This window comes from Caretta caretta, chromosome 2, assembly GCF_965140235.1.
Source record: "Caretta caretta isolate rCarCar2 chromosome 2, rCarCar1.hap1, whole genome shotgun sequence".
Lineage (NCBI taxonomy): Eukaryota > Metazoa > Chordata > Testudines > Cheloniidae > Caretta > Caretta caretta.
In genome coordinates, this window is record NC_134207.1 from 178,924,939 (window position 1) to 178,938,732 (window position 13,794).

At 39.5% G+C, this 13,794-nt stretch overlaps 1 protein-coding gene across 8 annotated transcripts in view; it reads left to right on the top strand.

Annotated features, from left to right (window-relative positions):
• AMPH (amphiphysin) overlaps window positions 1–13,794 on the top strand; it is a 176,048-nt gene that overhangs the window by 98,493 nt on the left and 63,761 nt on the right. For all 8 annotated transcript variants that reach the window (XM_048839155.2, XM_048839156.2, XM_048839159.2 and 5 more), the window contains 2 exons: window positions 3,342–3,396; window positions 12,752–12,846. In XM_048839155.2, coding sequence (XP_048695112.1) covers window positions 3,342–3,396; window positions 12,752–12,846 — 150 coding nt within the window. The remainder of the gene's footprint in view (window positions 1–3,341; window positions 3,397–12,751; window positions 12,847–13,794) is intronic.

Sequence of the window (13,794 nt, forward strand, 5' to 3'; positions counted from 1 at the left end):
ATTCTGCTATCCTTTTTGAGTTTTTTTCCTGTTTTTCTGTATTCTAAAACTATTACTTGTTTGCTGTCATGTTTTTATTGTATACAATGTTAAGGATAAAATAGGCATCAGTGCCTGAGAATAAATAGGACATGATTTGTTTTTAAAGTCTCTTTTAGGCGCACTGTTTACAGATGCGTACAGCAGCAGACTGGTACATGGCAGTCATTTGCCTTCAAGAAGCTACATCTCAATTAACAAAGTTGATAGACTGATTGTCTTAATGCAAATTCATGCAACAACGATTTCAGAGCTAGCAAATGCTTTAGTGTGATGGCTCAGAAAGGAGGGGGAATCCTCGGCATATATCTGTCATAGCACATTCATTATAGCAATAAAATTTGGTGGGGGTGGGTGGGTTACTTTTGCTGTAGTTGTATTTTTTTCTTTCACTAGATTTCATCCTTAAGTGCATTGTTTAAATTGTGGTTTCATGTCTGGTGTGAGGTGTTGCAATGTTCCAGGGCTTCTAGCACCATAAGCATAATCTGGAAGAATAGAAAAGAAAACTCTTTAAAATTGTAAGACAAGACTATGGGAGCATTCAAAGGATAGAGGGGAAAAATATGAGATGTGGTCAAAATTGAAAAATAATATGCCAAAGAGGGTAGGGACAAAAGAGGAGTTCATTGATTACCCTATGTGAAAAAAGAGTTTGTTAGCTGATCAAATTATATATATCTTCATCAATAGCTACATTGTAAGATTGACAGGGCAGAGGATTTCTGAAGCAAATTTACCTTTCTGTCTAGTAAGGCCTAATTCTCCTATCATTGAAGTCTGTGGGTCTTTTGCTATTGATGATGAAAGCTGGAACTGGCTGTGTTATAGAATATTTGCTGGTGGAGTTCTGTGTTGCTTAGATACTTCAGTGACTTGAGCCCTAAAATACCATAGACTGAGAGCGCTGCACATTGTAAGTTCTGACTCTTCATATAGAAGGATAATGCTAACTGTCAATATGATCAAATATGACCTTTTTTCATATGTCTCTGTCCAGTGGTCACTGGCAACTCATGACATTTACTGATTGATCATAAAATATTACATAATTTTTGTGATGTTACCCTAAAATAATATGTGGAATTAGAATTGGAAACTAGTTCCTGAATAACTTGTCACTACTGCACCTTTTGTTACGTGCTTGTTGTTTCACAACAGTGGTAGCACATCATATACAATTCTGTAGTTTACCTCTGAACAGTACATAGACATTGTACTTAAAATGGGACCTGGATAGCTCAGCGGATTGGTAAAGGCTATGGAACCTTCCAGTTTGTCACTGAGTCAAATCCATCAAGTTCATGAATGATCAAAAGTCTTTACCATCTAACCATCTGTTCGCAATACAAGACGGTGGATTTAATGTAGTTCCTAGTAGACGTGTGTCTACAGCCAAACTCCCACTATTACAATTGGACTAGAACCCATGCTAACTGTCTCTGCAAAGAAACCATGAATGGGAACTGAATTGTCCTCTTACTAGACAGGTTGTCCTTCCAGAACTGGGTTGAGACCTGGTGGTGGGGTGAAATCGGAGGAAGTGCACAGCTCCTCTTTCTCTGCTAAAAGCAGAGGACAAACTCCCCTCCTCTCTCTGGCTTGGGTAAGTAGTGTGGCCCATAGCTCCCACTCCTCCTTGATACTGTGATGGCAACTTCCCCACCAGTTTCAATCTAGAGGCAGTATGGAAAATTGTGCATTTGTAGCCACCCGTAGTGCCCAATTCTGCTGAAAACAAACAACTTTAATCTGCATGGCTCCCACTCCAACAGTACATTTATTTATTTCCTTTTTAAATGAATGTAATGCTCCTAGGTGTGTGACCCTTTTTAGTGAGAATAATTTGTATTAAAACGTGTATTTATCTAATCTGACAAAATCACAAGAGACACTTATCCCAGCCACTTATGTGCCCCTTACCTGAGCACTATAGGCACCTAAGGGCGGATCCTCAATGGGTGTGAAGTGTCATAGTACCACTGACTTCATTGTACACCAGCTGAGATCCCCCCTCCCCCGAATGTTCAGATAGCTCCCAAGAGAGGCGCCTAACTTTCATATTAAAAACATGATTAAAGCTCAGAACACACAACTGATGCTTCATTTAGGCAGTGCTCAGACATACAGGAGAAAATATGACCGCAAGCTAATATTCTTAAACAATAGCTTCAAAAGAACTATTTAAAGGATATTAGGCAGTAATATACATTTAAGATTTTCCTAATTCTGCAGAATATGAAAAGCATCCTAAAGAACAGCTTTTTGGATCTAAAATATGCTTAAGGGCACTAAAATATGACAGATTTTTGTAAATACGCCACTGAAGTGTGAAGCATGAACTGTGTTACAATCACCGCTAAAGTACACCCAGTCAGTATTCTTACGTATGGTCTTTGGGATTCTCAAGGATATTGATAATAGATAAAGATCCCTTTGATGTAGCTGCAAAGGAAACAGTTAAGATTTCAGAGCAGACTGTAGGATTTTATTGCCAAAGTATTTTTCTTAAGATTGCTTTGTCCTTTTGGAACGATATTAAGTTTCCAGTAACATTTCTGTGGTTATTTAGTGCCACAATGGCAGTAAAATTTTCTGAAAAATTGCTAATAGTGCAATAACGATTGAGAAGACCTTTAGAAAAAATTTAAAGGGTAAATTTTTTTTTTTTTTTACAATAGCCAATAAAAAACTTCTTCTAAATTTATTTTTGAAATCCCTTTGCCAAACTATTATGAGATTTACAGTTGGTGGCCAGATCTTCAACTGGTATAAATTGGCGTAGTTCCATTGACTTCAAGAGCAGGTGGTGATTATGGGATTTTAATTAATTACATGTTCATCATTGTTAGGGAAAAGATAGGATATCATACATGTCAATCAGACCTTGGCTTTGAAATATGTGATTCTTACTAATTGGAATTCTTTGTGTGGAGCACAAGGGCTATGCCCCAATTAAAACCTCAAATTATAGTTTAAGTAGCACATAAGATTTATACGAGCCAACATCTGCTTGTGTGTATTCATGTACACACATCCAGAAAGAGGGTGTATGTAATGTTTAGAATGAGTCATAATGTGGCATCATCTGATGGATATTTTCTGAAATTGGTTTTTATTGCTAATTAGGCTTTAGAGGCACTTTCAGTTATTTTAAATGACTGTTATATGTATGTATTTTAAAGCACATGAGACGATGTGGGGAAATGCCCATTCTGGAGGTATGTGCATTTTGCTCAGCTACATTCTGGATATACAACCTCTATTTTCATGTCTGTTTTTTTTTTTTTTTTTTTTTTCAGGCAGAAGGTTCCAGGCTCCAGAGAGAGCTAAGAGGATATTTAGCTGCCATCAAAGGTAATTTTTTAACAGGCTTAATATTTGTGTTTATTTTTTTAACAGTTTTTGTAAAAAGATCCCCAAACAAATAGGAAAGGAGTACTCCTTTTCTTTTTACGGATACAGACTAACACGGCTGCTACTCTCAAACAAATAGGCTGTTTTGAAATAATTTTAAATACTCAATGGGGAAATCAGTGTGTAGTTGTGTGGCTTGTCCAACAGACCAGGTCAATGAGAGATCATTTTTCTCATCATGGTGCCTCATTTCTGATTTGTCATCTTGCATAGACATTGTGGTCTAAGCTCTGAATTTCAAAATGTGTGACCCCTCATTACATACGTGCAGCCTTGCACACATTTTTCCCATGCTAGTCCTTATACAGACAAGTGATGTATTTCACATGCACAAACTCCCATTTGAGCACGCAGAACAAGCAAAAACAGGGCTTGCATTCTGTGACTCACCTTCACAAATGACAGTGTCCCAAAAATATTATGCCCAAATAGAGGCCACTGGTGAACAAGCTACCACTTGTGAACGCTGCACTTGACCTCTGCAGCCATAATGCCTGAAGACCTTTCTGCTCAGGCAGTGGATCCCTTCCTCTCAATCCCGGTCAGTCTGACTCAGGCTCTAAGTCTTTGCATTGAGGTTTATCACACCTTTCTGACTGTCAGGTGCATAATACATTATCTTTCATCAACCAAAGAAAAAATCATTTCCTCTTTTTGGGATCAAAGTTGTTTTCTATGTTCTCCGCAGAAGTTCACTGCACATCAGCCAAACGTCGGGGATAAAGCAGAGTTGTTTAAATCCTAGTGAAAAGAAAAGGAGTACTTGTGGCACCTTAGAGACTAACCAATTTATTTGAGCATGAGCTTTCGTCACGAAAGCTCATGCTCAAATAAATTGGTTAGTCTCTAAGGTGCCACAAGTACTCCTTTTCTTTTTGCGAATACAGACTAACACGGCTGTTACTCTGAAACCTGTCATTAATTAAATCCTAGTGGACATGTAAATCTAACCGACTGAACACAGTTATTCCCTGCAGAGAGGTGTCTGTTTTGTAATTATCTCTTCTAGAAAACCTTTGAAGCCTGATTCTTGGGGGATAGCAAAAGAAGTAGGCCATTAGAGAGATGATGATGGTTTCCTGATTCTTTATCCGGCCCCATCCCCAGGATGCTCTAACATGGACCAGTTAGCAACAGTGCTCAAAGAATGTCTTGTTGCAGTTACTGCAAGTCATAACAAAGTTTCAGAGGACATGGATATGCTAGGAAATTCTTGCTGATGAGCCATTCTTTTTACTCCTATATTGTGATTCTCAAGTTATTATTTACCATTTATTGTTTGTATAATTGTGCAAGGCACTGTACAGAAAAGTCATATAATAGGCATGTGACATTCCTTGGTATCTAGATCAGAACAAACTATTTTACAGTTGGAAGGAATACGAATTCCTTTTGGCATTGCCTGGTGCTAGTATTGTATCCTCATTACTCAGACCCCAAGCATTACCAGCCATATATTTAGTGAGAAATTCTGATGCAGCTGCTTGTTAGCCAGGTCATCTTTCCTCAATGTAGGATGATTATTTTCATGGAGCTTTGATTTCTGTGCTGGTGACAACAATCCTCCTCTTCATCTCTATTTATTTTTTTAATGTTTTGCCACTTTATTTACTACATTATTTAATGAAGACTACTCTTTGCACCGAATTTACTTTAACTTTACATGAAAGTTCTTGATTCGCTTTATCGGCAATACTAGTCTGTTTCTCGTCATGTTGCTTGTCATCTAAATTTGGTAATAAATGGAGCTCAAGAGACTTTCAATGTGATGAATGAAGTAAGTTTGGTGGCTCAGTACCTTCCCAGTGATCATGTCAAGAAAAGTGACATAATCACAACTTGTGGCAAATGGCATACTTGTTGGGAATCCTATTGAGCACAAAATGATCTTTTTTGCCAAGGCAGACATATAGCAGCTCTTGTTACAAATGCCATACAAGGGACTGTGATATTGAATATGTAAAGAGGAATTGCTGTAAATGTACTATACTAAGATTATGCAAAGAATAAACCTATTATTTCGTAAAGGTAACAACACCCCATATTTACACTGGGCTAAATTGTGCCCGGGTTCTGAATGGCCACACAGGGCAATAAAGGGAAAGAATCCCTTCTTCCCTTGTTGGCCATACAACACTTTTTTATGTGGAGCTTGTTCTGGGTGTGGGTGGGGAACACAGACTGCTCACCCAAAAGCGAGCAACTGAGCACAATGTGTAGTGAGTCAGGAGTAATCCCCTCCCTTCATCTCCCCCTCATTTCCTCCCCCCCGCACCATGCAGTACGCTCCTCCATCCGCAGAGAACGGGGAGTGCCAGAGGAATTGTACTTCAGAGAGACACCTGTGCCCTAATACTCCTCCCAGGGCTGTCGAGCTCTGTGTTGCCCTATGCTTGTAGCTGTGCTGAAAGGTTTAGATGAGCTCCTAGAAAAACCAGCAGAAGATTGTCCAGTCACCTCAGTGATGAGGAAACTGCTGACCATTCTTCAACCTAATGCCAAAATTTGCATTTGTTGAAACTGCAACATTCCAGCCCACACACGTATGAGTTGAGTATTCACTGCACAGCAAATAACAGATTAGTGTATAGTTCTTGAACTGGTCAGTGCCTCCACTGTAAAATGATGATGATATCTTGTAACTGACATTTGAGGCATATATGGGAATTCTGCTACTTTATCACAATTGCACTTGCTGAATAGTACAACTGTTCTTGAATTGTTAGTTCTTCAAGGCAGGTACTGTCTTTTTGTGTATTTTACTGTGCTGAACACATTGTTGGAATTCAACAAATAAATAACAAAACAAACAATTGTTACCTTTTAGTATAAGGACTTATACATAGGAGATAAGTCAGCACTTTCTAACCATATTAACAGAGAATGTATACCATAACTTGGCATATTTGGGGAAGGGACTGTCTTTTTGTTCTGTGTTTGCACAGTGCCTAGCACAATGGGATTTTGGTCCATGACTGAGGTTCCCAGGTACTACAGTAATAGCAATAAATAATTAATAATTAGTCATACTTAGATGTGTTTCAACAGTCAGGAAATACTGTTAGTTGATGTGGTAGGCAGAAACAGAAGTTTGAAATTCTGAGCAGAATTACAGAGCCTGCATCAGTTGCTCTTTAATTATGGATACATTTTTGATGAGATGGCTGATATCCTTATCAGAACAGATTACACTGGTAGCTATTTTCAAAGATATAAGTACAGCAGACCAGCATCATGAGTCTCAGGAAGTAGACAAACTGAAACACTTAATCTCTAATTAAAAGGATTTTTCTCTTTTATTTGGCAGTAAGCTGTCATGGTATGAACTCTAGTAATAAACTTAATTTTACTCCATGACATTGGAATCTCAGGATTCTAGAAGTTAAATGTGGAAAAGCCCTAGCAGATCATTGCATGCTTCAAACTATGTGTAGTCAAATGACTATCTTTGACCATTTTTTTTCATTCATTTTAATGTAAGAAGATCATTTCTGAATTTTAATAATGCACATTCCTAAAAGAAAAGAGTTTCTACAGAATTCATGCACCTCCCTGGGCTCTGTGGTGCTTCCTAAATCTCTTGGCTTTAGCCTATTCAGGCCCTTCTTGTCCCTCTATGGCTCTTGCTCTTTTCTGGTGACCATTGGAAGGAATAAGGTAATTGTGTTAAATACGTGTAGAATATTTGAGATGCTAATAAGAGAATGCTACACCTCGCCTGCATTTCTGTATCATTCTGGCTATATTTCACTGCATCTATTCAACCTGTATTAGGACTGTCTTAGAGTAGAGGATTAAGGGAGTGGATAAAATTTCCCTGTTTACTATAGTTTTCATCTGATGTCTGGGGTCCTTCCTTCCCTCAAGCCTCTCTAGTATCAAGTGCCTTCAGGGCTCTCTGGGGGTTTTTATCTCTGAGCTCTTCAAAAGCCACAGAGTTGTAGTTGGCTTTAATCAATTTTGGGTTTAATGGTCCTGATTTTTAAATAAATCCTAAATCAACTTCCCTTTTTGCACCCCTAAATTATTTGCAAGGTACACAAAGGCATGTAGATGATTTACCTGCAGTTATTTGCGGATGCAAATTGACGGAGTCAAGCCCTGTCTCTTTGATCTTTGATCTGGCATGGAAATGACAGCTGGTCTTCAGAAGAGCTGTAGGAAAGCTCACACATTCTGTGGCTGACACATGAGCTCCTATCACACACATACCCAAAACATAAATTACTTAAAGTTAGTCATTTCATTTCTTAGAATTTGTCTTTTGGATAAGACTTACTAATGAACTCAGATAATTCCTCTGAGAACCTCCTTGGAAAAACCCCCTCCCCTCTTGAGTAATAAAATACTAGGAGCCAGGCCGGATTGTTCAGCTCAAGCCACAGGTACGGAAATTTCTCATAGATTGAGCAGGGATCTCCATTTGGAACACAAGAAAGTCAGCCCCAGAATGTGTCGATCACAAGGGAGCAACTGGAGTTAAGGGCCCACCACACACACACAGCAACCCTGTTCCTCTGAACCCTAGCCATGGCTTTCTGCTGGCTTTGGACTCCCTGGCAGCCTGTTTTCATGGATGCTGTGCCATTAGGGATTCTGATTCCCTGCTGCCCCTGGAAACACCCATCAGTGGGAGCATCACATCTTGGAAGATCTCCACTTCTTCAGGCTTTTATAATGTTTAAAGCAAATTACTCAGAGTAGGTAGGGGCAGACTTGTTCCCTCCCATGCCTGGCCTGCTGCCTTCAGGCTTGCCCTTCTCCATGTGTGGATCCCTAATCTTGCTAAGAGCCCTTGCAAGATCCATGGAAGGTGGCTCTTCTGCATGGAAAGAGGGAGTCGATTTCATCCATGTGAAGTTTTCAGGGGAAAGATACAAACCTCAAGACCTGGATTATTTACCACAGATTTTACTAAGTAACTCAATTATTTCATCATGTCTAGTGATTAAAAAGTAAGTGATCCAATTACCAAGAACAAGCAATTGATATTAAATATGAATTGCTAACCATTCATCATTGGTACAAATTATTTTACCATTTTAAAAGTAATTTATCTTTCTCATGACAGCAGTTAAGAGACAGCACACAGCCTAGGAAAGGCACTAATCTTCTTAATTTCAGTATTGAAAAAACACATAAGAGTTATCAGTATCTGAAAAATATTGAATGCGAATAGAAATAAATAATCCCTGGACATTGTGAGTTCATGCTGAGACAGATGTGTACGCACATACAAATGGGAAGCCACGAGCTGAAAGCCTAGCCATAGATCATTGTACATGTATACATACACACATGAAGAATATAGCAATAAATATAACATAAAAACTATAGTCAGGAGGCAAGAATCATAGTCACAAGGCCAAATTTAGCCCTAAGGTACAACTCCCATTATCTCAGGTTACATCTGAATTTGGTCTATGGGGTCTACAGCAATATGGGGAAAGAACAGATTATTGGGTATTGATAAAAATATTATGTTTGCACTTTTCTGGTGTATTTTTGATACAGGCCAAGCAAGATAAAGAGTCCTTTTCATTTTTTAAAAACAGACGTATAACTAGGATCTGCAACATTTAGATAATATTTGTCCTTTCTACTACTGCATTAATGGAAAAAAAATGACTGGCTTGGAAAGAATGAGAATGTGCGGTCAGTTTTGTGTGTATTAATCCACGATACTCATAGGTTATGTTCTCACTTATTTATCTATTTAGTCATTTTAATAATTGATGCCTTGTGTGATAGCTGCATGTTCAGGGTTGGTTTTCATTTTTTTTTTCAGGTTTTACAAATAATGAATGTTGAATTTTGTTTGTTTGCTATTTCCTTCTTGTGCGTGCGTGTGTGTGTGTGTGTATGTATATATATATATATATATATAATATGCTTATTTTTATTGTTTTTATATAAAATGTTTAAAAGAAAGTATCTGTCAATCGAAATCTTATACCCAGCACTGATTTTTGTTTGCACAGTATCTTATCTGTGGCTGAGTTGAATGTAAGCAGCAGATAGATATAAAGAGAAGGGCTTTGTTGGCAGGAACATATGTTGGGGGTGTAATATGCAGTGTGCTCAAGGGCACAAGAGCAGAAGAATGATGATTCAGAGTAGATCAAAGTGTGAGTAAGGATGTCTGAACCTCCCTGACGTGCGTTTTTATTGAGTGAATGGTCAGAACACAGTATTCCTAAAAGCAACAGTGCTGCTTTGTTTCTTTTTTTATTGGCTGAATTAATTTGTGGCAGTTGAAAGAGGATTTGAAATAGAGCTCTACTAAAAGATTTGAAAATCCTCTTCATTTTGTTTGGTAAATTCTAAATCACGTTTTAAAGAAATCAGTAATACCTTTTTAAGGTCCAGTGATGCATTATTCCTAGCAAGGATCAGGTAGCCATATCTAGCGAGGGGAGTGAATTCCAGCAGAGGAAGGGAAATCTTCCGTAAGCCCTTACCATCAATTTGAACACTCTGGGCTAGATTGTGGCATTAAATAATCGTCCTTCATTGGGAGTGATGCAGCACGCCCAGTTGGAGCATTGTGAGGCATTGTACACAGTGTCTCCTGTTGCTCTGGGGAAGCACACAGACACTGCACTATCTTTAAAGTGAGTGCAGTGAAAGTGCCACTCTGCATTCAGCCAGCTCCACAGGGGTGGGATGAGGCTTGATCCTGCTCTCTCCCCTTCCTTGCCCTCCTACCCTCTTCCACACAAACCCCTATTAGCACTCAGAGCCCTGAGGTGCTCAAGCATTCCTTGGTCCCAGCCTGCTCATAGTGGCAAGACACCCATGGATTTAATAGTGCAAGATTGAATGCAAGAACTCCCATTGTGCTTGACCCTTGTGCCCCTCCTTCCCTTAAGTTTCCATGCAGAGGCCAGAAAAGAGAAATCTTAATTTTTTTCTTTTCTACATAGAAAATCATTTTTGTAAACAGAAAAGTACTTTGTTGTTTTACTTTTAATGTCCCGTGTGTTTTTCAATGAGTGGGAGGGTCACTGAGCAGGTCACAAAATACCTTCCTTGGAGTATTTGAAAAGGGGTTTCAGGCTATTCCAGATTTTGGGGGTAACGTCTCTATTTCTTTCCAGGGAAAATAGACATTTCACTGATATTCCAAAATTCAGTCAATTAAGGGTTTATTCTAAAGCTTGCACTAGAGATATTTCCAAGGCAGAGCAGATGTGCTGTTGCAAACAAAGATTTTGGCTGGCAATTTTTTTGTAATTGAAAAGCTGGACTTTTTTTAACCATTCCATTTTGTTGTCATTGGAATTCAGCTCGTTTCAGCAGGTTTTATGTAAAAGTTTAAATAAAGTTTGGCTGTAATTTTAAAACAAGAAAGCTATAATGTTGGCCTGACCCTTATGGGTATCTCAGGAAGGGTCAGATCACTTCTGCAGATAGAGCCAGGATTTCATCCACTATTAAAATCAACAGCAACACTCCCATCTACTTCAGTCAGACCAGTTGATCTGGGTTTGATTCTCCTCTCACAGGTTTAGACTGATGTTACCTGTGCTCACTTCAGTGGAGTTACTACTTACTTACATCAATGTAAGTGAGAGGAAAGCGGACATTTTGTATATTACAGAGTGATTAGACTAAGCTAGACCATTTTATCTTCTCACCAGTAATAACCAATGGTTCAAAGGAGGGCATAAGAATCTCATTGTTACAATCTGGCACAGTACCTCTCAGTATGACCAGCAGTCTGTTGCGAGTGGACTCCATCACTGGGCCCCATGTGCTTTCAAGCCAGCTGGGTCTGGACAGAATTATGGCCACTGTTTCTAGCTTTGGGTTTGTTAGGCACGTTTCCAGGCTCAGACTCTTTGTCTGATCCTTTCCATGGGACTGCAATGCAACTACCCTAGACCCTGAAACCTGTGCCTCAAACCACCCAAGCTCCCAACTATCAGTCATGTACACAAGCTCCCCTAGAGCTCTGCTGAGGCTGTGGTCTCTCTGTCCCTGAAGGGGTTAAACAAGTATTTCAATGTGGCAAGAAAGCAAGGAACACAGGTTTAGCAAAGGAATTTCTTAACCAAAGTCACTTTACTCTTAAAAGCTCTCAAGACTTCCAGATTTTTAAGATGACAAAAGGTCTTGGGATGCTGCCTACCCCAGTCTGATCTCACCCCTTCTGCGAGTCAGTGTTTCAGGCTGGGTAGAGTCTCTCCTGCACATCCTGCTTAAGTGTTACAGTGGCTGGCCTCTTGCACACAGCAGCATGCTCTCTTGAACAGTGTCTCTGCCTGCTTGCCATGTGCTCCCCTGGCATGCTTCAGTCCCATCCCCCATTCATGCTGGCACCACCTGCATAGAAAAACGTTGTTCCATGGGGGTGAGCCAGGAGCTGAGAGCATTCAAAGTTGATAGCTACAGATCGCCATTTTGTTGGCTTCTCAGTGACAGTCCTTCAAGTTTTCAAGTGATTTTCCTGGGCAGAGCCACAATCTGAATGGGCAGAGCAGCTATCTGAATGTAATTCAATACACTGCCTTGGGCCAGTTTAGAAGCCTGTTCAGCACATAATACAAAATGGAGTTCATAATTGTGTACAAAGATACCCTACTCTGTCACACTCATAACAGACTATAAAGGACATTTCTTGTTAACTCCAGGTAGTTAGTAGCTGGTTTATACCTTGAACACAAGGTTTATTTTTTGTTTAAACTCTTTGAAAGCTACATTCTTACCATACCAACAAGCATTATATACAGGGCCCTACCAATTTCATGGCTGCGAAAAACGTGTCTCAGACCATGAAATAAGCCCTTCCCCATGAAATCTGAGCACCCCAGCTCGGGGCTCCTAGCTGTGAGCTCCGGCCACTGTCGGGGAGGAGATCATCTCTGGGTGCCTCCACGTGCTGCAGGAAGCTCTGGGGCTGGGCAGCAGCCTTAGAGGCTCTTGCAGCCGGAGGAGGCTTGTGGAGGTGGGCTCCTAGCTGTGAGTTGTGGCCAGGCTAGGGGAGGACAGGACTTGTCCTTACCCGGACTGGCCACTCTCGGGGGGGCAGGGGAGGTCAGTCCTTTCTCTGGGTACCTTTTGGGTTGGAACCCTCACAGTTACAACACCATGAAATTTTAGATGTTCACATCTGAAAATGTGAAATAGATCAATTTAAAAACCCTCTGGCCATGAAATTGATCAAAATGGACCATGAATTTGGTAGGGTCCTATTTATATAGAAGGAGGAAAATGTGGAAGTAAATAAAGATTTGATCCACTATTCCCTGTGTTGTGTAGAATAATATATTGCTTTTCTACAAAATCCTAGGCATGCAAGAAGCCTCTAAGAAGCTTACAGAGTCTCTTCATGAAGTGTACGAACCCGAATGGTATGGCCGGGAAGATGTGAAAATGGTTGGAGAGGTAAGAGATGTGAATGAAGAAACATGGTTGAGAATATATTAATCTGAACCAAAGAATGGAAATATTAAACTTAAGTCACTGAGTTGCTCATTTACTGTACTAATGTATTGGTGCAGAATGTAATTGTAAGGTTCCTAGAGAGCATCTCATGGTAATCAGAAAACACTCCATGAACCATATTTACAAAACACAGCAATAGTGGAAAAGTGTGTTCTTAAAATAATTATTTTTAAAATAAAAATGTGGTTGACATTCTAAACCATTATGCATAATTGCCTTTACTCTCCTCTCACTCATGCTCATTGAAAACCCAGGTAATTCTATTAACTTCATTAATTTGGAGTTATTCCAGAATTACTTCAGTGTACCGGAAGTGAAAGCAGATTCAGGCTCAATAACAGATGCCTCGCAGTAGCTTGTCAAATAACTTATATGCACGTTTATAAGATTTAGAATGTTCATGATCATCCCGAAGTATTTCATAATAATGGTAGGACTAATTATAAGAGAGAATACCTGACTGCATACTGACTGCTCTCTAGCCAGAATCTGTTCTTGTTTACAGTGGTGCAAGACTGGAGTAACTCCACTGAAGCGTTACTCCAGATTTACAACATTGTGAGAGTAGAATATGACCCTTTTATCTTTGGACCAAGCCTGGTGGTGGTGGTGTTTTTATTGAATTTCTTTAGGGTGTAATAAATATTAGAGGCCAAATTAGGACCTAGTGTAAGCCGGTTTAAATCCCATGGAAGTCTATAAGCAAATTTATTGATGATGAGGGTGTAAGCTGGTCAGAAAATGATGTAAATTATAATCAAATGTAAATTTGTACTGATCTGGCATTAAGTGTGGGAGCCGTAGCAGGAAAAACAAATACAAAATCTCCTATTAATTGCTTTTCTTGCTATTCTCCTCCCACCTTGCTCACTGCCAATGGAATACAAG